The sequence below is a fragment of the Falco punctatus genome (genome assembly GCF_963210335.1).
Source record: "Falco punctatus genome assembly, chromosome: Z".
Lineage (NCBI taxonomy): Eukaryota > Metazoa > Chordata > Aves > Falconiformes > Falconidae > Falco > Falco punctatus.
In genome coordinates, this window is record NC_137586.1 from 69342542 (window position 1) to 69368359 (window position 25818).

Genomic DNA, 25818 nt, shown 5'->3' on the forward strand with positions numbered 1-25818 from the left:
AGAGTTCCAATAACAGAAACAGAGTTGAAGTATCTTGCCTGAGTACTTGACACTCTAGGGATAAACTCATCTACCTCACATGCAGGAACCTTATCAACACATAAACCACACAAAAAGGGTTTTCCCCTCTGCGAAGAAGTCTAGGGAAGAGAATTACAGCATTACTATCTTTGCCTGGTTTGGAGGAGGAGGAAGTCTCCTGATAAAGTAATTACAAATCCATAAAAATAATACAGCATTATTCTTGTTCATTCTTATGTAATGAATATTCAACAATGTTAGTTGGGTTAAAACCCCCAAAACTGTAGACCTCTCACTTATCAATACACAGCTGGCTTGAAAACTAGTGAGAGCAGATTTGTAATGACCTGGTCTTTGATCTGTTCAGATTAACACCTCTCTGTTAATGGTGTGGGTTTATTTGCATGAATAATAACATCTAGAAATGTTATTTGTAAATTAGCATATAAACACTTCTATTTTTTATTTCAGTTATTTTTCATACACTGAAGATGGCAAAGTAATGGATGTAAAAAATTCTCAGGGTCCATTCTCATAAATAATGAGACCTTCAGGTGTAGTTAAAGAACATAATGATACTAGAGTATCACTGGGAAAGAAATGCTGAGTTCAAAACACTAACTCAGGACTGCAGTGATTTCTTGATATATTAATGGGACATAATTAACCAGCAACTCAGTGAACTATACATTCAGGATCAATACCAGAAATGCAACAGATAAACTACAATAATAAACACCTATAAAACATTAGGAAACACCTAAGAACTTGTAAAGGAAACACCTATGAACTTGTAAAGACTCTTCTGTAGTAAATCCCGGGAGGGTCTAATCCTACCCAGGCACATGCATGCATGCACAGATGCACACATACCCTGTCTCTGCACAGGCCCTGGGTGTCACAGACCTCTCCTACATAGTCGTGTGGGTCCCCTGAGGTGCTCACCAAGGCTGGGCTGTGGGAGCACCTCTACCTTGCGTGTATGCAAGTTTGGTCTAGAGCTTCAATGTAGACCTCCAGGAATACTTTATGAAGGGATCGACTCCAGGTACATAGCATTACAATAACAGTTCAGGTGCCCCCACTCCCATTGTATGCGATACTGAGCACATGAGATGGTTTTTAAAAACTAGAGGCTGTTTTTAAAAACTGGACCATTGCAACTCTTCTACTTGTGGATGGCCTCTTCCTATGTTTCTGCACTATGTATTGTACAGTGGGGGCAGCTCAGATTAGATCTTCAAAGCTGTGCAGTTTGGTACCAGTATCAGTGAGGTTGGGAAGTCTCTGATTACATTCCCTGTCCCCTTTCTGTGCAAAGATGTGTCCCTCATTGCAAAATTTGTGCTGAGATTACCTAATTTCGATGCTCCCTTCAGGTTTTGCAACCCATGAATCCTTGCTCTATGCTTTTATTGAGCTTTACAAGAACGAAAAATAGAAACACAGACAAACAAACAAAAAGGAGTTTGGTTTTCTCATTTTTTCTCATTGCTTTTTCATTTCAAGAGTGGAATAGCTTCATCAAGGAATTACTGGAGTGTAATTACCCTAATTTCTCTTTGTCATTTAGGAAATCAGAATGTCTGTGTGATTGGAGTGAAGAATGAGTCTGTAACCTACCTGAATTAGTAACAAGTGAGATCTCTTCAATCTCTTTGCATACTCTTCTTTCCATGGTGTCCAGTCTTCTACCTATATCATTTCTCCACCTGCTTTGATTAGCTGCCAAGAAGATCCTAAATGTTGACTCAGCTGTCAGGCTAGCAACTTTAAGTCGGTGCTTGAGGCTGTCTTTTAACATACTGTGCAAGTAACTTAAGTGGCTATATCATATTTCTTAGGCATCCTTCTACATTGTTAATGTGAACTGAATCTTGATTTGTGGAGTACACTTCTAGCGCACTACTTGCTTCAATTGTGAAGAAGTATTTCTTGGTTTAATGTGAAATTTCATTATACAATATATAAGGTTAATCTGCACAGTGAATTCACACACTGAAACCCTTTTTGTGAAAGGGTAAAAGGATCTTAAGAAGATCAAACTAGAAAACAAATTGGTAGAAAAACAGCCCACTTCACAGAATATTGGTTTTTCTCCAGAAGAAATTTTTGAAAACAAATGCACTGTTTCTGGAAAGGAGTGAGAGCGTATTTTTATATTAAAACTGCATTATTATTATATAAGTACACTTTGGTATCGAGTTAAAAGGAGATGCAGTACATCTGCTTTTGTCCTGTCTGAGAATCATTATTCTGTTTTGCAAGGTGACATAAGTAACAAATGATCTACAAACAATAACACATTAATTTGAAAATGCATATTCTGACAGATGCTCCCAGCAGAAGGCAAATGAATGGCTCCACCATTCATGGTACACGCTTTATTCATAATTTGAAGCTGACAACAGTGAGCACTGTGCTGAGCACCCCTCCCTCAGGTTTTCTTCAGAGAGAAAATCTCAGTTTTCTTTTGATATAAAGTACAAATTTCACTAAAGCTTTCAACTGAAAGATTTCAGACAGTTAAAGAGAGAAAATATTATGATTTGACAGAATTGAAAAATACTCAAACAAACCAATGTATTCTAAGTATCAATCACATTACATTACAGAATCATAGTTCATAGAATCATGGAATCCTAGAATTATTTAGGTTGGAAAAGACCTTTGAGACCATCAAGTCCAACCATTAACTGCCAAGTCCATCACTAAACCATGTCCCTAAGCATAGCATCTATGCATTTCTTAAACACCTCCAGGGATGGTGATTCCACTACCTCCCCAGGCAGCCTGTTCTGATGCTTGGCCACACAATCAGTGAAGAAATTATTCTCGATATCAAATCTAAACCTTCTGTGGTGTAACTTAAAGCTGTTTCTTCTTGTTGTGTCACGTTATTGGGCAGAGGACACCGACTCCCACCTGCCTACAGCCTCCTCTCAGGTAGTTGTATAGATCCGTGAGGTCCTCCTGAGTCTGCTTTTCTCCAGAACCAGCCCCAGCCCCCTCAGCGGCTCCCCACAAGACCTGTGCCCCAGCCCCTTCCCCAGCCCCGCTGCCCGTCTCTGGACACGCTGCAGCCCCTCTACGTCCCTCTTGCAGAGAGGGGCCCAGACCTGAACACAGGGTTCGAGGGGCGGCCTCAGCAGTGCCCAGTGCAGGGGGACGGTCACTGCCCTGGTCCTGCTGGCCACCCTGCTGGGGACACCAGCCAGGGTGCTGCTGGCCGCCTGGGCCCCCTGGGCACACTGCTGGCTCCTGCCCAGCCGGCCGTCACCCAGCACCCCCAGGCCCTTTCCCACCAGGCCCTTTCCAGCCGCTCTGCCCCAGCCTGTAGCGCTGCGTGGGGCTGGTGTGACCCAAGGGCAGGACCCGGCACTGAGCCCTGCTGACCCTCACACCACTGGCCTGGGCCCATCGCTCCAGCCTGCCCAGGTCCCTCTGCAGAGCCTCCTGCCCTCAGGCAGGTCAACACCCCTGTCCAACTTGGTGTCATCTGCAAACTGACTGAAGGGGGCACTTGATCCCCTCATCCAGGTTGTCAATAAAGATATTAAACAGGGCTGGCCCCAATACTGAGCCCTGGGGAACACCACCTGTGATCGGCTGCCATGTGGATGTAACTCCCTTCACCACCACTCTTTGGGCTTGGCTGTCCAGCCAGCTTTTTACCCACTGTGGAGTACACCCATCCAAGCCCTTAGCAGACAATCTCTTCAGGAGAATGCTGTGGGAGATGGTGTCAAAGGCTTTACTAAAGTCTAGGCAGACAACACCTACAGTCTTTCCCTTATCCATTAGGTGAGTCATCTTTTCATAGAAGGAGATCAGGTTTGTCAGGCAGGACCTGCCTTCCATAATCCCATGTTGGCTGGGCCTGATCTCCTGATTGTCCTGCATGTGCTGCATGATGGCACTCAGGGTGATCTGCTCCATAACGTTCCCTGGCACCGAGGTCAGGCTGATGTGTGTAGTTTCCTGGATCCTCCTTCCTGCCCTTTTTGCAGATGGGCATCACACTGGCTAACCTCCTGTCTTCTGTGACCTTCCCAGTTAGCCAGGACTGTTGACAAATGATGGAGAGTGGCTTGGCGAGCTCCTCCCCCAGCTCCCTCAGTACCCTCGGGTGGATCCCCATCGGTCCCATAGACTTTTGTGTATCTAAGTGGAGCAGCAGGTCACTAACAATTTACTCCTGAGCTGTGGGGACTTCATGCTGCTCCTCCTCATCCCTGTCTTCCAGCTCAGGGGGCTGAGTACCCTGAGGGTAACTGGTCTTGCTATTCAAGCCTGAGGCAAGGAAAGCATCAAGTACCTCAGCCTTTTCCTCATCCTTTGTGTCAACATTCCCCGCCACATCCAATAAACGATGCAGATTATCCTTGGCCCTCCATTTGTTTCTAATGTATTTATAAAAACATTTTTTGTTATCTTTTACTGCATTGGCCAGTCTGAGCTCAAGCTGGGCTTTCACCTCTCTAATCTTCTCCCTGTACAACCTTGTGACTTTCTTATAGTCCTCCAGAGCTTCCTTACAGTCCTCCAGAGTTGCCTGTTCCTTCTTCCAAAGGTCATAAATAATCCTTTCCCCTCCCCCCGCCCTGAGTCCCAGCCAAAGCTCTCTGTTCAGCCAGGTCAGCCTTCTCCCACACTGCCTCGTCTGTCAGCACAGGGGGACAGACTGATCCTGCACCTTTAAAGACTTCCTTCTTGAGGAATGTCCAGTCTTCCTGGACCCCTTGGCTCTTCAGAACTACCTCCCAAGGGACTCTGTCAAACAGGCTATTAAACAAGCCAAAGTCAGCTCTCCAGGTGTCCAAGGCAGTGGTTCTGCTCACCCATCTCTTATCTGAGAACTGAAAACTCTCAACATCTCATGATTGCTATGCCCAAGACACCCTTGCAACTATCACATCACCCACGAGTCCTTCTTTGTTCACACAGAACAGGTTCAGTGGGGTGCCAAGTCTAGTTGGCTCCCTGACCATCTGTGCCAGTAAGTTGTCTTCCACATACCCCAGGAACCTCCTAGATTGTTTCATCTTCACTGTGTAGTGTTTCCAGCAGACACTAGGCACATTGAAGTCCCCCATGAGAACAAGAGATAGCAATTGTGAGACTCTCCCAGCTGCTTGTAGAATGTTCCATCTGCCTCTTCATCCTGGTTGGGTGGTCTATAACAGACTCCCACCAGGGTATCCGCCTTGTTGGCCCTTACCCTGATTCCTACCCATGAACACTCAACCCTACTGTCACCATCATTCAGCTCTAGGCAGTCAACACACTCCCTGACATACAGGGGTATCCCACCACCTCTCCTTCCTTTACTTATGACTAAGGAAGTCTGCTTAAGGTCTTTGTTCATACCACTTTTGTTATTCTGTAAGTAGAAGAAGCTGTTTGCATTGAAGATTGTAGATGGTATCAGAGAACTTTGTTCTGTGGCTTGTCACATATAAAGAGACCTAGAAATGTGTAGATAACTTTCAAGTCATCTGTAAAACTATAGAGTTTTAATATATTCCCCAAGTAATCTGAGGCACATTTCACAATTTAAGCAAAAATCTCCAAAAGATTTGTGAAGGCACAAAAGCACTTTAGGACATCACAGCTAAATTTGAGATTGTAACAAATATGACATCAATTTTTTCATTGCTGCATAGCATTTATACAGTTTGCTGAGGTCTCGTGACCACAGTTTAATTTTGGAGGCAGCAGATGATATTTTGAGGAGGATATTAAATTTTTTCTAAGACTCAAAATAATACTTTCCTTTACAGAAATTATGACAATATTTTGAATAGAAATGCAAAAAACATATTAGTAACAATTTATTCTGCATTGTTTGTTTACAAAATGCACCAGCATGTGTCTTCGGTGTAATGAGATGTTCTGGTGTGGCATGGTGTCAGAAACCAGTCTGACAGAAGTAGGGAAAAAGGAGTTAAGTGCTCTTTTTCTTTACAAAACTCCTCCAGCAATGACAACTGACTCAGCTGCAGATTCATTCTCTCAGCTGTGTACACCACTCTGCTTAGCTTGCGGTAAGCATCCGTGGCCTTGCTTACATAAAGATCCAGTCCTTAATATTTTCTTGAAGAGGTAATGAATGAGTAAAAGGTGTTGTAAATAAAGCTGGTCAATTTATTATATGCTGTGGTTGAAGTATTTTTCCAAGTCCACTTGTAAATGCTGCAGCTTCAGAGGTCTCTGCTGCAGCTACTGGGCAAATATATGTCCCTTAATTAATATTTGCATGCTGTATCTCAGGCTGCCTGTGAGGACTGAGCAATAGGAAGAAAACAAAGTTATGTCTGATCAGACTTAATGGCTAGTACAGCCTAACTACGTGGCAGATTCATCATAGAAAGAATTATTCTGCTTTATGTTATGTGGAATTGCCATCAATTTATACATATTTATAATAACTCTGAGAATAACAGCACAACATATCTGGCCTGTAACAGTCTGTGTCTTCAGACCACAGACAAATTCCATAAGTTACCCAGTTTTGTTATGTGGCTCCTTTTATTTTATTTGTTCTGAACTTAGAGAGACAATGTATTGATGCTGGTCAGTACATTGTCGTTAGAGGGGATTTTGTACAATACATAACTTATTATTTCTAGGGAAGTCTCTGTGCAAAGGCTGCAGGACTGTATAAGTATTTATTAAAAATAAATACATTCATTACAAATGAAGGGTGGCTGTGGGTGAAAGATGGAGACATGAAGCCAGGAATGATCTCAGATACACCAGCTGGGTCTGTCTCAGTTTCTCCCTTTACAAGATAAAGTTGGAGACACCTCTTCGCTTTCCAGTGGGAATTTAACTTCACTTACATAATTAAATAAGCTAAGCTTGCTACGTCTGGGGTTGGAAGCACTGGTGGTTTCATTTTGTCCCGTACTGGGGCCAGCACCCAGATAGATGGATAGTCTGAGGGGGATGCAGAGCTGGGGCTATTGCTCCAAGGGCTATGCTCTGGTGCCCTAACTGACCAGCCTGTCAAAAATGCAGGAGGCTGGTAAGAGGCAGTGAAAACAAAGTACTGTTTCTCAAACAACTTAAGGAACAGGACTTAGAAGCAGTCACTGAGCACAGATGTACAGAAGAGGAGAATTAAATAGTTCCCAGTTTTACCACTGTGATTTCTGTTTGCGTCTCTGAAATATCCCTGCTGGTCTCAGTGACATACCTAATATTTCATGACCTAGTATCCTTGTGCTTTCTCAATATGCTTCTCATTAAAGACTCTAACCTGAGAGGTAAAAATACTGTCAGGTTTATATGTATTTGACCACGGTCATTAAAATGGTTTCTTTACTCAAAGTGACCTGTATTTATAACTTGCTCAAACCCTAGCGCCAACTTTCATGAGATTTTCTGTTTTTTAAGCCCTTCATCATGGATTTAATTTTGAGAGATGATCTTTACAGTGAAAGAATACTGGCTGATTCTTTTCATGGACAAGTGTGGTGAGAGGTGTGTGACTGGCTCAGTTCTCCCAGAGGGAACTGGAGGGTGTCTGTGGGATATGTGGGCAGGGTAAAAGTGGTCGTAGTAATTCAGAAGATTTAGTGTTAGACCCTTGCAGTAAAATTTACTTCTTGCTTGCAGGGTACCAATGTGTTCCTACAGAAGTTATGGCTAATGATGATGCTTGCAAAGCTCCTTCTCACTGTACAGTTAGAAGAATGAAGTATGTACTCTACAGAAAATAACACTTCTTCCATCTGCCTTCAAAACCCAGGTTGCGGCTGGTGAAGGCAATGCAGTGTTCCCAGTGACAATGAATTGAGCGTCCCAAAAAACTGCATAGCAAGCATATAAAAGAGTGTGAGAACAAGGATATTTGGCTCTGCATTGCCTTTCATCTTATATGTATGGGTGGCTTTTCTAAAAATAAAAAGGCCATTGGGAGTTGTGATACACAGAAAGACACAAACAAAATCAGGTAAAAACACAATGGTGTATCTTAAAGAAAATCTAGTTCATAAAATATTAAACTACCAGATACTCTTGCAAGTGATTAACTAAGTGTAAATTGGGATAAGGTCTCTTCTGAAAGTGGCTTGTTCTTGTGACAGTACTTAGCCACAAATATTCAACAACTACATGTTTCTTTTATTATTGGTGCAGCCATTTCCCAGACAAATGCCTACAATTTTACAAAGAGCTACCTATGGATGAAGAGGACAGGACTCAGCCTAAATCCTGCACAAAATCACAAGTTTCTTGGTGTGAGGCCTGGCATGCAAAGAATATAAACTCCTTGAAAAAAACCCTCTGGTTATTCTATTTTGTTACATAGCTTGTGTCACAGAAGAACTAAAATCCCATGTGGCTGTGACTTGGCTCTGCCTCTCTGCAGCCAATACCCTGGTTATCCCAACCAAAAACTTACTGGTGAGGACAGGAGAGCCATTGTTACTCCCATACTTGACCAGGACCGTGATGTTCACCTGAGAAGTCAAGTGAGCTAAAACCTCATTGATCATAGTGTCATGCACTTTGAGGAGATATACCTGGTGGGAAAATACACAGTCTAAAAGGCACAAAAAATAAAGTTCAGAAGGGGAATATTGCCAAAGGTGGTGGTAAGTGATCATCATTCCTTTGGATGCTTGCCCTAATCTATGTGGCATAATCAACAAAATGACCTAGTTCTTATGATTAGTATTTATGAAAGTCTAAGAGCAGCTCACATGGCAGCAAGGGGTCTTGCTTGTAGTTTACCATTCCTAAAGTTTTGTGCTTGCACTCAAGTTTTGCGGATAATCTTCCCGTAACACGTGCTTGCATTTCTTCAGTATCCATTCTCTTGTTTGGGCTATGAGCTCCATCCCACTTTCCTGTTTCATATTACCCTGCAAAGACATTACAAGGAGTGAGATACTTGACTCTTATCCACAACTTCTTGATCAGCAAATCACTTTGCGCCAGTACTTCACTGTAATTATTACCTAAAGAGTTAGGTACATGTTTAAAAAAAGATCTTCAACTTAAAACCAGTCACGGTTTAAAAGTATCTGGTTTATTATGTGGCAGGTTCTGATGATTTACTACATATTTAAGAGGTCAGAATAACAAAATCTTTCTCTTCTTCTCTTTCTCTCACTTTGGTAACAGTATGCTGGGAGTAGACTATGTGATATCATTTCCTATTCCTCTATATGCAGTTTTTCCTTTTCCTATCACCCCTGAAAAATTTCAAAAAATTTTAGAAAAATTGAATGCAAATTTAGGAATACTGCTAAGGCTGTATACTCCAGGTTACCTATTGTTACTTGAACTACATATTGTTATTTTTGTTGTCTTACTGATATTATATTGTTTTTAGTATGTGCTTAGTGATCTACAAATAACGGAAATTAGAACCCCCATGCCCAAAAGGTGATTTTTAGTCAAACAGCATGCAATAAGCTAAAGTACTGGCCAGAATGACTTTTAATTTATATATTTTTTAAATGGTTAAATTTAATATTAATAGTTCCTTTAATTTAAACCACCCATTTTACAAAGCAAACCTTACTAAAGATGTCAATATTTGCAGCTATTGAAATTCAAGTAGAATCCAGTCTAAGCAGGCTGCATAGTATATTAGTTTACTCTTTCATTTGAGAAAGAGTGAAAATCGAATACAAAAGCGAGCACCTATCTCCACTTGTTAATCTTTTTGCAAAAACATTATGTACTACATGAATAATAAGTTCTTACATCCTTCTTGATAAACTAATGGTTTAACATTGTTCAGGCTTTTAGCCTCTTTCACGCTTTTTCCAGCTCTATCAGCATGGGTCATTTAGTAGTTTATATGTAAAATGGCAATACATATATACTAAAAGCAGATAGTTTAAATTTTTCTGACGTGAGGTGATTTGAATAAACTTGTGCAGGTTAGGTCTTATTTTTATCTCATAGGATTTTATACCATTCCATCTCCAGCAATTAAATGGTATTTCTGGATACTTCACTTTCTTTATAACTGAGCTCAGAACCATCTCTTTTGTGTTATGTAGAAGGGCTCTGGAAAGGTCTTTCCCCTTTCCTTCAGGCTTGATGATGGAGTCATGCAGTCGGCTGCATTGATAAATGTTTTTTTGAGGGTTTTCCCTTTCTTACATAGAAGACCACTGGGAAGATACCTGCTTTTATACTGGTTCACATGGCAGGGTTACTGGGCATGACTCATTAATGTGAGTAACAGCTAGTTCTTTCGTGCAGATAGTCTGCAGGGAAGGTTTATGGATTTGCTTGTACATGTCTGTTTAAGATACATGTTTCTGTCTACAGAGACATCAGAGAGCATTCAAAGCTTTCAGGTGTATTTCCCTTGAAAACAAGGGCAATCCAGCCAAGTGCTGGAACCAGCCTCTTGATTTTTAAAGTGTGTAGGAGGTTTTGCAGAAGTTGAGGCAGGATGAGATAGGTGTCAGAAGAAGGAAACATGCATGGAAATCTTCTTTTTCCTCTTAAAATTATGGAGATTTTTTTTTTTCCCAGTAACAGTTTACTCTCTGTTCTGATTTTTGGAAAGTCTGCTTTCATTTTGGTTCAGGAAAAAAAATTAATCAAGATACCTTGAAATTCTCCAGGGAGACACTGTTGCAGAAAACTGTTCAAGTCCTTTAAAAATGTTTTTCTGAATTATATCATGACACATAAACCACTTTAAAATATACCCTTGAAACCAAGGCTATTCCTAAATGAAAGTCTGCCAGTAAAGTAAGCTCAAAATAAACTTTTTAGATATCTCTGGAGTTTTCCCAAAATGTTTAAAAAATTCTGGCAAAAAAAGAGATATGATAAAGCATTTTGATCTTTTTTTCTGAAATCTGAAAATTCCAGGTTTTCATTTCTAGTCCTAGTTTAAAATCATGAATATATTTACTTTTTAGGCTAGGAAAATTCTTTACATTCATTATGTTTATTGACTAATGGTTTTCAAATTTTATTTTTCTTATGGAAGTTCTTCTATGAGGCTAAGGATCTTATCACAGACACTTTTCTGCCAACTCTGAAGTCTCTGGTAGGATTCCAGTTTACTTTGACTTTTCACCTGCATCTTTTTCTGCAATCTGCCATCCCAGAAGCACTTGTCAGTATGAGGACATGACTGAAAAAAAGAGTAATTCTGCTTTAATGAGCTTGTTTTGGCTGCTTGGTTATCTCTGTGTCATCAGGTGCTAGTTCATGTTTCTCTCTTGGTGCAGCCTTTTTCATTTATCAAAGCTCATTTTATTGCCTTCTGTTCTTGCTGCTTTCATCACTATGGCAGCTGAATGTTTTGTTCAATTGAGTTCTGCTCTTTACTGTTACCTGCAAATTTGTCCAGAGGAGCACTGTGAAACAAAGGCATGGATCACAATATTGGAGATCTACATGTTTGTAAGAACAGTAACTCCTTATAAACAATCTATTAGCCACTGGCAAACACTTCAGAATTCCTTCATTAAAGAATATTGAAACCCAATGCCTTTAAACCCACAATTGCTACTGTTGTGGAGGCAGACGTGCAAAATTGAAAATATTTTTAATTAAACAGAATGCACTGTTGCCTGGGAAGTTGTATAAGTATTTATTACAAATAAAGCAGGTTAGTTGGCTGAGGAAACCAATGCAAACATAAAAAGTGTGTGAATATAGTAGGATTTACATTTATTTCAGGGATTATAAATGTAAAGAAACGCTGTGACTTTCAGCAGTGTTTGTTACCATGCCAGTCAGGGCGATTGCTGCTGTCATCATTCTACTGTGATTTTTCAGTATTTTTAAGGCTTATCAGAAGCATTTGTCAAACTGGCACTTTTTGATAAAGACAAGTTGAGCAATGCTACCTTTTCATGTTAAAATGAATGGGGCTGCCACTTTGCAAACCCCTTGCGAACAGCCAGAGCAGAGAAAACCTTGACTATTTGAATGGGAGGAAGCTTTTTCCTATTAGGGCTGCAGTAGACACGAAGGACTTCAGTTCCCATTTCCCTTGCAGTATATCCTATCTTTCTCCTGGCATTTTGCACAGCCTTTGTCTGTGCACCAGGAAAGGGAAGATGCTGAGAGCACAGTCTGTGCCAAAGCAGATCTAGGAAGGTCTGTGGTCTGAGCTGTTGCCCCTTCCCTCATCCGCATTGCAGAAAAATTTTTGGCTACAAAACCTGCTTGTCAGTCAGCTCCACTCTCTTTGAATCCTGTGTTTTCTGAAAAATGGAGCTCTTATCAGGTGTCTGCAATAGCTGTCTTAGGTATTCCACTCAGTGACAGACCTGTAAATATAAATTTGCTTCTAAAGTGAAAGTAGTGCTGGAGAAATATGTCAGCACGACACATGGAGAAACTTAAGCTGCCTTGGTCACCTCCACTGTTGGTATAGCCCTGATAGGTCGGACAGGGTGTTTGTTTGCTCCAGATGTCCTGTCTCCCTCCACACCTGTGGAGACTGCTGTTAAATGGGGAGTGACTTCCTGACCATTTGCATTTGTGTGTGGGGAGTCCCACCAGGCTTCCAGTGACATAAGATTGCAGCAGCGGCCACCTCATTTTGAACACCCTGGCCCATGCATTCTGGATTTCAGACCAGAGCAGACACCTGTGGAAGGTTCCCTGCCTCAAATTTCACATTAATGCTAAAATTAGCCCAATGGGAATACACAAGAAAGATTTTTTGCTTAACTATTTTGCCTAATTTTCTATTCTACTTGACAAAATATCCAAAATGGCTCTTCAGTTCCCCCAGAGTAAGGGATTTCTAATTCTATTCTTCTTATGCCCCTACCTCTCCAAGATTTCTCTAATGTCCTATCCCTGAATGAATATTGAGGGAAGAGAAATTTGTACGAGCAGTTGCAAGGTTACCCCCCAATCAGCATGAAATATTGGCACTCGTCCTTGTCTGATTCCCATGGGCAGTGCATCACACCGAGTTCAGTGAGTGGGTGGTGGTGGGCAATGGGAGGTTAGATGAAACCTAATTGCTTTTTTGTGGATAAACATTCATGGTAACCCTGGTAGCCCCAAATAATCTGCCATTTTGTTCTCTGCAAAAGCAAGACCACAGTTAATTGCGAGATTATAGAGCTGTTTTCTGTTCAGTCCTGAGTGGTTGTTCTCACAGTGCAGATCAGGAACAGCAGGGTTTTTTTTTTTTTTTTTTTTTTTTTTTTTTTTTTTTTTACAGAGAGCCCCCAAACAAAGTTTGGAAGTAGATTAATGAAGAAAATACCAGGTAATGCTTTTTCTCTTTTGAATATACTTGGTAGGATTTATCCTGATTCAGCAACTGTGCTCTTCATCACTGCCTGCTTCACTGTAGCGACATTTAATGGAATTTGTGTAGACCTACTCACTTTGATCTCCAAATCCTTTTCTCCCTGCTGATCCTCAGCTCCATGTTGAGTCTCCAATTTTTATCTGACTGCTGAAAATGAGGATAATCATGTGCCTCAGTATACATGAACATGGAATCCTCATGCTGGAGCTGGCATTCACTCAGGACCATAATCTGTACCAAGCAAAAGCTGCCCGAAACTGCGCTGTGGGCAAGAAACCGGCATCCTCTGTCATCTGCTTCTTACAGTCTCTCCTGGGCTTTCTCATGTTTTGTGTCCTCCAGAGCCCAGTTCTACTGAGAGGTGCTGAAGAAGGCATTTAGGGTACAATAACCACACCTGTCAAGGTGCTGTGGGAGAAAGCAAAATGCTTCTAGAGTGCTAGGATATTCTCAGTAACCCTAGCTGAATTCAACATTATGGGAAACTAACTGAGGTTTTTTTCGAAAAGGCCTCTGATGCCCAGCACCTGGGCTTGAAAACAGGGATTTGATGAGTACGTTAAACTCTGAAATAAAAGAAAGTAACTCCTACCAAGGGAAAGCCAAGTTGTTCTACTTGTCATTGGGTCTGGAAGTTAGCAGAGACACCTTTCCTGGTAGTGGAATACATTCATGTTTTCTCCCATAAATGGGTTGTTACGTTCCATGTTCAAATAAATTTTCAGTTGTTTACTTTTGTTTTACATTTAGATGCTTCTGTGTGTTTAAACCTAATAGACCTTTTCCATGTCAGCCACAGTTTATATTTAGAAACAAAATACCTCTTGAAGGCAATTTTTTGGTGGAGAGATTGTAAATAGAAATAGAGCACAGAAATAAATTGCAAATATCTTTGGGTTTTATTTTCTTTTTTTCCCCTTCTAAAAAAAATGCATTTCATCTGAATGGAAATGCATAACAATCCTGTTAAAATTGATTCCAATTCTTTGAAATGTGCTGTAAGACTAATTCTGACAAGGTTGACATTTTATATGCTCCTATCATGACTTAGAAAAGATAATAAAAATAAATTCTCTACTGTAGTGACTAGAAAACCTGGTATGCGATTAACATTACGTTTGATATAGATATAGTTAGTACTATTGCAGGAAAATGTTATTGAATACCCCTTGTACTTCCACTTGGCTAAATTTTCAGCTGCCTTGTAGGCTGACAGCATTCTTTGCTATTATCTTTCTTGGTGGAAAAGCTGAACTTTTAATAATTTGTCAGATCAACCCAAAATGAATGTTTTCATTGATTTTTTCCCCCTGCCCATGAGCTAAAAAAGGAATTAGTTATTCACCAGAAGAGCCTACACCCTGCCAGCCTTCATCTTTGCTGATGAGTTCATGAAGCACAAGCTGTACAAATCTCATTCTTTCAGGTGAGCTCCCGTTACACGCCTGGAGAGGTCTGGCAAGATGCTGACACCAAGGTAATCCAAGGCTCTCATCTGAAAGGAAGTGCAGAATCTGTCTCTGGGCAGACCAAACATTTCAGAAGTCCCATGCACATTATTGCTGCTACAATGCTTGGGGTTTGTGTGGTGCTTTCAGTGCTTGGGGTTTTGTGTTGTTGGTTTCTTTTTGTATTTTCTTTCTTCTAAATTACTGTGGAAGTGAAGCTTTAATGAAGACTTTTTTGAATGTGACGTGCTGGATATCTCCCCTTCAGCTTAGTTTTGAGCACCTAATTAGAGGAAATCATAACACTCAGAACAAATACATCTCTGCTGAAGTGGCCTTAAGAACAAACTGATGATGAACCTTGATTTGTGTTGTAAGATCAACAATGAGATCCAAGTTTCCATACTGTGACAAATCCTGATGACATCAGGCTGAAGTTTTTAGAGCTCAAAGAGCATTAAAAGGCCTATGTCCTTAGAAACAGAGTAACTGAAGGTAGCATTTGCAAAAGCATCTCAGTAGTTTAGGACTCTGAGATTGACTAATTTGAAGATTTATCATAAAATTAATTTGAAAGGTTTGTACCAGCTGTTCTATACATATTTTTTAGTATCAATATGAAACAAAGATTTCCAGATTTTTATTCACAAATGGCTGCTTTGTGGCTGTGCAACTAGATTCATTTACATTGTTGAACAAAAGGGTCACAATTAGAAAGTTTATGCATGTCACCTACAGCGTTGTCACGGCCTGTCTGAGATTTCACAGGCAACACTGTGGCGGATGCTGGCTCAGTGGGGGTCCAGCACAGTTTTGCATGAAAGCCTTCTCTTGAGGAAAAAGCTTGCTACAAGGAGGTCTCCATCTCATAATGAAAGCATTTTTATAACTTCAGAAAGTGACCAGAAATCTTGCATACGATTTGAAACACAAATGAGAACACTGGATTCACATGAAAAATGTTCTAGCTAGTAATGGTTGAAAACAATGAAAAAAAAGTCACAAAATATTTTAAAGGTCAAGGTGAACTGAATTGCAGTGTTCTGCCCTTCCTTTTTTGAAATTTTTATAAAGTACTTTTTCCTCCAACCTGTTTTTATTACCAACTACAGTAAAATGAAAGCTATCAAAACCCCTGAATTTTATTTTTCATTTTAATTTCTCTTTTCTTTTGCTATTCTGTATCTTTTAAAATCTTCTCTAACTTCTGAAATTCCGAAGTGATGGAAATACAGAAAGTGGGGTGGGTTTTTTTTTTGTTTGTTTGGGTATTTTTTCTTTTTTTTTTTTTCTTTTTTTCTTTCTTTGATTGCTTCTATTCATCCTAGTCCCAAGATATTTTATAACAATTCCAGACCGGCAAACAAAAACAGGAGAGGAAAAATAAAACTTCACAAAAAATCAATCAAGCAAAAAATATCTTAGTCTTTTTCTGGTGTTTATTTCACAAAAGGAAAAAAAGAGGCAAATACCCCAAATGACCATAATTTTGACATTTGATTTTTAATATTTTCAAAACCAGTAAAACCCTGGAATGTTAAAAGCAAAACTAAATAAAAGCCCTGAAAGCATTTGATGTAGTTCTTCTATTACATAAAAGGCCACTTTTAGTCAGGCAAACAGAGCCAGGGATAAACACCTGATTGGCTTTAGTTGAAACACCTGCACAATGGTCAATCAGTTCTTGTGGAGAGTACATTTTCTCCATGAATAGGAGGTGGTAATCATACCTCCTCTGCTTGAATCAAGCTTTCAATGAGAGGTATTAGTCTTGTGCAAGGCAGCAGCATCTGACCTTGGTTACTAAGGCAACTGGTTGTGCATGGCAGCAACGGTAGGATTTTGGGTCCAAGCAGGCATGTTCATCCTTTATGCATATGGGTTGTCAGAGTGATCTTGTAATATGACATGTCTCATAAGATAATGTTTTTATTCCTAAAGAGCCAATGGACTTAGCAGCTTTCAGATTTTTTAAAAATGGCTTTCTGCTTGGCACCCAGTCTTTCTGCTGTGTGGAGTTTTGGCTACCCACCATAGCTTGAATGATCTGATTGAGAAGAATCAAACTTTGTGGTTTTTTTCCACCAAATATTACTATTTATTTGCTGTCGCTTTACATGCAGCCAGGGCTTTTCTTGGAAACCAGAAAAATGGTGTGTGAAGTCTCTTCAGCTTGAGAAAGATATACTGCCAGGGCCAGCAAACAGTGCCAGGATCAATGAAGGGAGAAGTGACACCAACAATACCCATTTACCACTTTTTCTGGGTCTGCCAGCCCTACTGGATCACATGCCAGCTTCCATCCACTGAAGGGGTCAGGAGGGTGGGTGGGGTTGGGGGAAGGTTAATATAAAAGCTGGGGTCGGTGAAGTTATAAAAACCTTTGTAATTTAGTAAGCTATTAAACTGATATCCTATGCTATGGATGTGCTTTAATCTAACAAATAATATTCTAAACTCTCAAGTCAAACCTCTTCCCGAGTGCTTTAACATTACCTACAAGGTCCGGCTACAGTAGTTTCATGTGTGCATGTGCTACAGGGGAAATGCCAGCTGTTCTGAGGTGGCTTTAGGGCTTTTCTGTGTCACTGTGACAGTGAATACAGTGGCTGAGGGTCTGGCTTTGAGGTCTTGTCTCATTTTATATGAGGTTTACATTAAAGTTAGAAAACAGGTTCCTATAACTGTGCCCTGATCCCATGGTCACCTCTTGGTTTCTTCTTGTTCACACAAGTCTGGATGGACTAGCTGGCCATCTTGATTGGAATTGTTTTCCATTACAGTGAGAGCTTAGATGTGCTCTGTGGTCTGTGTGTCAGCCTGTGTAATTTAAAATGAGTCTAGTCATCTGCCTATGTTGCATTTGCACAATCACAATGTTGACTTAATGGCTTTCCAGTCCCACTCGTGGACCCACATGGAATGAACCTTTTTGACTTTCCTGGTGCATCAGAGCCATTCAACATCCATCATGGATTGATAGAACAATGAATGCAAGAAATACACAGTTGGCATTTTATTAACTTGAAGGATTATACTTTCAGCAACATTCCAGAAAGCAGTTTATCTAAGATATATCATCTGTTACACCCACATTTGAATTTCAATACTCATCAGTTTGTAAGCAGAAACAACTCCAGAGAAAGCAGGGTCGGCATTTATCAAGTTATGCTGTTTACCACTGGAAAGAAAACAGAAGAGTACTCCTATTCTGCCTTACCTATACTCCCATTGTCACGCTACAGTCTCTTGATGGATACTTACTGCTTTTTTCAGGCTTTTGGCTGCACATGCAGGTAAAATTACTTAACACAAGTGCAGTGCTATTGAGGGTGCCAGTTAGGTTTTTTGGGTACTTCAGGGAGCAGTTCTATGTTGTTCTTGTCCTTCTTTGTCTTGTCAGTCATATGAGACAGCAAAGATTTTGAGCTGAAGCTCTCTTTTCCTGAGTACGTATGCATTGCCTTGCACAAGGGAGGTGAGGGGTTTTAGACAGTCCTGCCAATATTGATCTCCACCGCAGCAATTTTCTCTTGCATTGTGCTGCGTTTGCTCCATCCCCCCAGATGGCACTGAGCACTGAGAGCTCCCTCTTTGGGAATGGGCTCCCAGTCAGCGTTTGGTGTTGATGCTTCTGATTGCCACAACAGATAGGCAGGCTTCTTCTGTCTGTTCTTCTGTCTGTTTGTACTGTCGTGAAGGTCCTGACTTCAGGAGGAGGCTGTGTGTGGATGGCTACCTGCTCCCACGGGCTGGCTGGTGGTTCTCTGTGCTGGTCTAAGCCAGCACTAATGTACCAGTGGAAGGGTTAGAACCTGTGGTGGCACAAATCCCTCCACTTAAAAAAGCTGTTTCACTCCCCTCCCTGTCCCACAACTGTATGAAGGCAAGAGAAAAAACCTCTCTCAGATTTATATAAATGGGAAGTTACTGTATTTGGGGAATACTTGAAAAGATAAGAGCCTCTAGGCTTCAATAACCGTTGAAATTCTCTCCTCTGTATTCAGGGAGGTGATGGTGGTTAGCCTGGCTGAAATGAACATAACGTGCAGTAAAATTCTCCTGTAGGCAGTTTGAGCTTTTCTAATGTATTTCAGCGGCTGCAGAAGAAATGAAAAGTAAATAGTGTTGTAACTAATTTCTTAATATCTCATTAAGCTTTATAAGCATGGGGAAAGGCAGAAAGGAAAAGAGGCAGGTTCATGTGTTTTTTTCACAAAGCTTGCAAACAAGCAATAAGCAGCCATTACTCCTTAGAGTATTTTCTGATATGTTTCCTCAAGCTTTTCTGATATGTTTCTTCTGCATTGTGGAAACATTAAATCAGGGTAGTTTTCCTGTGTGTACAGATGTGAGGGGAAATCCTTTCTGCTCCTCCCGTTCTCCTCTCCCTGATGCAGAAGATAGAAGTCAGAGAAAAAAGCATTCAGGAGAATAAGTGAATGGCAGCAAAAACAACACAGCTGGGGGGCTTGGGGGTAGCAGCAAGCTGAACAGGAGAGAGGGCAGACACAGACTTCGGAGAACAGTTGCAGGAAAATACAAATCCTAGAACAGCCTTGAAACAAGCATTTGGTTAAGATTTAACAAGTTAATCACTGCATGTTAATTACTGTTAATGGCAAGATTAAAAATAATAAAAGCAATTTGTCTCATTCCAAAATAATTAGCCTTAATGACATGTTTGTACACACATAGAAAGACATTTTGATGGGAATCAGCCCAACATCTGTGTATGCATAACATATACAACCACAATAGGTCGCTGTAAAACATCTGACAGATGTGGGATCATTGGCTTTGCTGAGACTTTTCCAGGGTTCCAGGGATCTGAGCACCAAATTACTCTGATTTTCTGCAGGTGCTCATGTTTCTGAAAATGAGGAACATTTATCTGTATTCTCCCTTATGTATGCCTGTTGTTTTAGCCCTGCTCTGCATCTTGAGAAACAGAAGAGATGTTATGGGAATTAATCAAGATGATCAGGGAATCACTGTTGGCTTGGGATTTGCCTTCCTGGCACCTATTTGCCTTCCTGGCACCTGTGGCAAGTTTTATGCAGGTTGCTCATACTGCTTGGCTCTTCTGTATCACATGTTTGAGTAATAATGCTCTTTTGCTGGCTGATAAGTGGTGTTAATTCCCTTTGGGACTGTTGTGAAGTCATTTAGCTGGTGTGTAATTCAGTTTCTTTACACTCAAGGAGAAGTTAATACTGATCTTACTGTTCGCAGTCGGTCATTACAGCACTCAGACAAATCACTGGTAATGCAAACTGAGGGGTACAAATGTGAAATGGTAGGTTTTTCTCACCCATGTGTCTTGAGTAATTGTAGCTATCTACACAAAAAATCTTGCTGAGTAAAAAAAGGCAAAATATTATTAACATCATTATGTCCCATATAAAAACTAATGAGTGGTAAACATACTGGGAAGGATAATGAGTCTAGGTGAGTTACCTATGGAGATCCCTGATTGAATAGCCTGAATAGCCCCTGCTTAACTATTCCTTTGTTAATGACTCTAATTTGTGCATTTGTTGCCTCCTTGGCCACTGCTTTGGGATCAGTGGTTGGATTACCTCTTTCCCTTGGGCAGTCTAAGTGATCTGATCTAGCACCACTGGCTACCACCTTGACTATTTCTCTATACTTAGCTCTTTAAAACATGAATGTAGTAAAGCAAGGAGTGCGGCCTTTCTCCAGCTGTCCTCCTTCAAATGCAAATGTCTCAAATGCAAACAAAGTAGATGATCTCTTGATGGCAAGCTTGGCATATACCCTCCTGGTTCCTGCATGTTACACTGAACAAGCAGCAGCTGATGCAGGGCACAGTCTTTATGCTGACAGTTTCATCAGTGCTGCTCCCTTGCTAATTGTTTTGGGGTGTAGATGTCATCTTCTGCACCTGGATAAGTGGGGCGGAGGTCTCTTAAATGCTGGTGGTGAGGGTTTGGGCTGCTAGGACTGAGCAGAATGAGGAGAATCAGGACTGTGGTGGTATTTGTGTTGTCATTGTTATCTCTGTGGTGCTATGAGGACTCCAGGCTCAGGCCTAGGCCTGTTGCTCAATTTCTGCTGAGGGTCCTAGGCTTCATCTTCTGGGGGGCTGCTGTGGCTATGGCCTGTGCTGGAGTTTTTGTGATCCTGATTTACAAGAACTGCAGATATTTATTTCAGGAGTCTTTCTTGCTTCTCCCTGGTTGGCTGGCTGTTGCAGCTGCACTTATCTTGGTACCTACTGGAGTTCTGGCTGTCTCTATTTCTGTTAAGATCTCCCGCTGTCAGCAAGGGATTCTCATGTACTTGCTGGTGATCCTTTTTTGGTTAGAATTGTCTTTGGTAGTTCTGACACAGATGTACTCTGTTCAGATGGCCTCTGAGCTGAAAAGCACTATGGGTTATCTTGTTTATCACTACAATGGGACTCACTCACAGGGTCCTGGCAGCATGGCTGTGGATATGGTACAGAGGGAGCTACAGTGTTGTGGGATCCAAAACTGCACAGACTGGCTAAAGACAGCAGCTGCCTCTGTGCATCTTTCAGGTGTGAAATCTGGTGTCACTGAAAGCTGTTGTAAGGAGAAATATTCTCACTGCATGGGTGACTTAAACCATCTGGAGCAGCTGTTTCAGGAAGGCTGTTTAAAGAAGTTGGAAGGCCAGCTGCATTTTGTGATGCTCCGCATGTTTTGGTGCTGTACTGTGCTAAGCGTCTTGGGCATGTTGGCTGGTGTCAGCAATGGCATCCTCATGAGGCATCAGCTTCTCTACGACCTCCAAATTCTGGACTCTGCTACCTTCTCATAGGACTGCAGACACCACAGCATCGCTGAGCCTGTTGCATGTTTTCTCGGTTCTATATTACTCTGCACTTGTACTAGAAGAAAAATGCTTTATTTAAAAAAAATATATATTTGCACATAAATGAAACTAATCTATCACTGCTGTATTTTTATTTTTAATAATTTACTGTATTAGATTTATTATATTAAATTGCTATATATATTTTCCCTAATTCTTGTTCAATAGGCATCCTGTGTCTGACAAACTCTGGAAGTCACAACATGTGCAAATATGCAGCTGTACGTGAGTGTGAGGGAAGCAGTAGGTAGAGATATGTCTTGCTCTGGGGACCGTGTTGTGATGTCATGACCTGAACTTTTGGTATAAATCTTAACTGTACTAGAATCTTGAAAAGTAATTAGAAAGCAGATTCCTCCACCTTCAAAGTTGTATTTAATGCTTTGGTATTTCTAAGATAAGCCCTTTGGATAAAGTTTAACTTTTTTTTTTCTTTTTCTTCTGTAAACAGTGGTTTAAACTTCAACTTATTCTTCAGTGAAAATATGTCACTTTTTGAAGTGGCATGAGGGTGCAATCTAAATGGAGAAGATACATTTAAGAGCAGCAGAGTAACTAATGAGATGACACATAGCAGGAGCTATAGTTATCTTGGGAGTTGCACAGGAACAATTGCCAAATTAAAGAGGAAGAAGAAGGTCTGTCTGTATTTACTCATTTATTTCTTATCAAAGCAAGGAATGAGTCAATTGTCCTTTCCTGAAAAGTTATGTGGGGTCATACACGTGCCTGAACGCGTGCAATACACTGCTTTTTCTTAAGGTACGTATGCCCTACTCTTGTAAGTTCTTACTCATTTTCTGTGGAGCTCACCCTAGTCTGCATCTGCTGAAAGGCACTAAGTTGGTATATGGGCTATCCATACTCTTAGTGCTGTTGGTGTTTAGGGAGGTGCTGGTAAAGGCTCTGCTCTACCTGTGTTGGACTGCATAGTGTTGGGTTGTGCATGCTTGTATGTATGTGTATTTGGGAAATGCTCTCAGCCTTGTTACTGACCTCTGAATGGGAACTGCAGCTGCTGCATCCTTTGGTAAGCATAAGTAGGGAATATCCAAAGCCTACAAGTGTACCATGTTAGGCTTTACCAGACTGGGAGCAAGGAAACTGCCTGAGTCACAAAAAACACTGGACTGGGCAGCTCCCTTAGCACTTAAAGTATGTCAGCTAAATCATTATTTTTTTACATTTTCTACCAAATGTCAGGTACGTCACGACAAACTGCAGACCCCAAATAATCAGATTTTCATGGGGAGAAGAAGAAAAAAAAAAAAAGGACATTTAGCTCTTGCAGGCTTAATAACTATGTGGACACCAAACATGAAATATACTGCAGGGCTGTTTCATTAAAAAAAAAAACCAACAACCAAACAAACACCCAAAAAACCCCAACAAACTTTGATTTAGATAAAGGAAAAGAATTAATTCATTAGGAATGAGTATTTATTAAAAAAAAAGAGAAACTAATGTTCCAAAACAAAGAATGGAAAATAGATGTGTCTTTGAGTAATATAATAGAAAAAAATATTTCTTCCAGCTTGCTTGACAATGGGATTCATGTGGCAGTGCATAAAATTCATCTAGTTAAACACCAGAACTGGGTCTTTGGGTTTGTGGCACTGGCTCATAAATGCTTTGCAATGCAAAGTTATTGTTATGACATTACAAAGATGCAGTGAAACTCAAGTGACAGCAAGGGGCCCAAGTGAAAAATGAGTTGTTGAAGAAAGAAAGGTGGAAGAAGGAAGTGGTGGTAGTGCCTTTTTACTACCTGCATTTCTTAAAGCAGACATTTTTCTTCTCAGATCAGTTCTTACCCTTTACAACTTCCTTCACAGGTTCTGAGCCAGAATCTTTTAGAAAAGGGGAATGCCCATATTATTCATTGTTAAGTGGAAAGAAGAAATTTCAAGGTGGTCAAAAAGAAGAATGATTAATGTGGTTGTCCGTATCTACTCTACAGTCTGCTAAAAGTCCATATCTCTCTTACTGTACTAAGAAAATTATAGGATAAATATGAAATAAAAAAAAATACCCCGGGAGTTAACTGTAAGAAACGACTTCTAGTAATTATATTTTCCCCCTGCATACTAGATGTACCTCTGGAAGATCGTATCTTGAACTTAACAAAAACAAAGGGGAGAGTGTGAGGATGCAAGAGACAGACCTACTACCCATAGAAATGGTTGTTAAAGAGTTGCTAGACAAAACAATAGATTTGTTACCCCTCTCTGCTTGTGCTGACTTGGACAGTTTGATTCTGAATAGTTGCTTCTGGACAGGAGTAACTTATTTTGAAACAAAATTGGTGTTATTTTTAAGCAACTTCATTGTATTTCTTTGTTATATATAAATCCTTGGGTACTATTGCAATCTACGCATTGCATGTTTCATTCTGAAAGGATCTTCAGATGTTTTTCATAATCTGTAAAAAATGTGCCTATACAGCTGCTCAAACAGAGGATTTACAGTTAACATTTTTGAAGTCTGTGTTGCTTTGGGTTTGAAGGGGAGAAACTGATGGCTGGTACAAATCTGGAAATATATTCTGTGATTATTCTTTTATGGAGTACACTGAAACCCATGTATTCTATGTGTGAATTGGTGATTTCAGTGATGTCTTTCTTCTAAGATGACAACAGTCAGAAAGGCAAAATTAATGCTGAAAGTAGAAGTCATTATTAAAGAAAGGGCTCCAATGATCTCTTTCCTGTATGCCTCTCTTGATCTGAACTAGCAAACTTGGCAGAGAGCGTTGGATGTAGCTTTACAACATGGCCATTTTGAAATTGGTTTGTGCTTTCTAACTCCTTCACCTTTCCAGATGGCGAGCATGTTGAAATCACACTGTCTTTTTCTGTGCTCACTGGTCTTTCTGTCTGTTGTCTTCTGTCTTCCTTTCTCTGTCTCTTGTTGCTAGAAGTAGTTGTCTTTTTTTAAAAAAATTCTTTCTGCTCCTCCTTTTTCCTTTGTCTTCTCCCCTCTTCCCCCCTCGCCCTTGTGAATGATGGCTTGTTTCAACTCTGAATGAGAACATAATCCACATTCTGCATTATGATTTGTCCTCCATCAAGTCTATTGTCTTTTAAGTTTAAAATTAAATTGGTTTACAAATACAGAGTAGAAAGATCTGGGCTTTGCTAGAAGGTGGTGGAAGACTGAGTTCTTGCCTGCCTCCTGTATATATTGTTAAATACCTTAAAGTTGCTCTTCAATTGAAATTATGGCTTTTATAATCTGGTAGGGTTTTTTTTTTGCCTATACAGTGAAGCAGGAGGTTGTAGAGTGATGCTGTGTGTGTTTTTGTAGAAAAGTTCAGCTTGCAGGGCTGGGCAAGGTTCTTTCCTAGAGGGTGGGATTACATTGGGTAATAAGGCAGCTGAGAAATGAGATCCAACTCTTAAATCTTACATTCCCATCCTAGAAGATGACAAGAAAAGCAGCCTATTTTGTGATCTAAGAAGACAGAGCATGAGCTGGACTACTTATTCAATTATGTCAAATGATCAGCATTAATTTATTAAATGATGTAAAGGGAAATTAAATTTTAGCAAGTAAGTTATTGTATTATATAAGGCAATTTAAAAAAAATGGATAATGTGATCACTGTTCATTTATTACATTAAGTTCAGAATATTGGATATTGGTGCTATTATTAAATTAATGGATATGCTTATAATGATGAACTAGTTAAAATACGGTTTGCAAGTGAAGCCACTCCTTCTTATATTTCTTTTCCAGTATTGGCTATTGGTACAATGCTGCTATTACCTTTCAAAGTGAAAGATGAGATTTCAGTATAATTTTTCAGCTTTTTTGTTCTTCTAGGTAAAATCTTGTGAACATTACTTGTAAACATCACTGCAGGGAGCAAACAACCAGCAATTAAACAGCTTGGCAGATGGGGAGGGAAGGGGAGGAAATGAGTACTAAAATTGCAAGTTTATAGGAAACAGACTAATATATTTGAAAAAAAACCAAACACTAACATACCTTTCCACAAGACTAGATTTTCTATTTTGCAGACAGATGGGATGAAACAGTCACATTTGATCGCTACTTTGAGACTGTCTTGGGATGGAAGAAGAAAAAGACAAAAAAAATAGGATCTTCTTGTCCACACACAGGTTGAAATTGCATACTGCTCTGTTGACCTGTTTTCTCATGATTGTGTTGGACTAAGAAAAAAAAATATCTTCATATCTCTTTGGATTT

The 25818-nt window shown here is 40.2% G+C and overlaps 1 protein-coding gene across 1 annotated transcript; it reads left to right on the forward strand.

Moving 5' to 3' along the window:
* The first annotated feature begins 19774 nt into the window (after positions 1-19774).
* Positions 19775-21554, forward strand: LOC308056988 (tetraspanin-3-like). Its single transcript, XM_080373007.1, has one exon. The coding sequence runs from the start codon at positions 20719-20721 to the stop codon at positions 21550-21552; it is 834 nt and encodes a 277-aa protein (XP_080229133.1). The 5' UTR covers positions 19775-20718; the 3' UTR covers positions 21553-21554.
* The last annotated feature ends 4264 nt before the right edge of the window (positions 21555-25818 follow it).

Coding starts and splice junctions, on each gene's coding strand:
- LOC308056988 (XM_080373007.1), top strand. CDS start 20,719: ATGAGGAGAATCAGGACTGTGGTGGTATTTGTGTTGTCATTGTTATCT.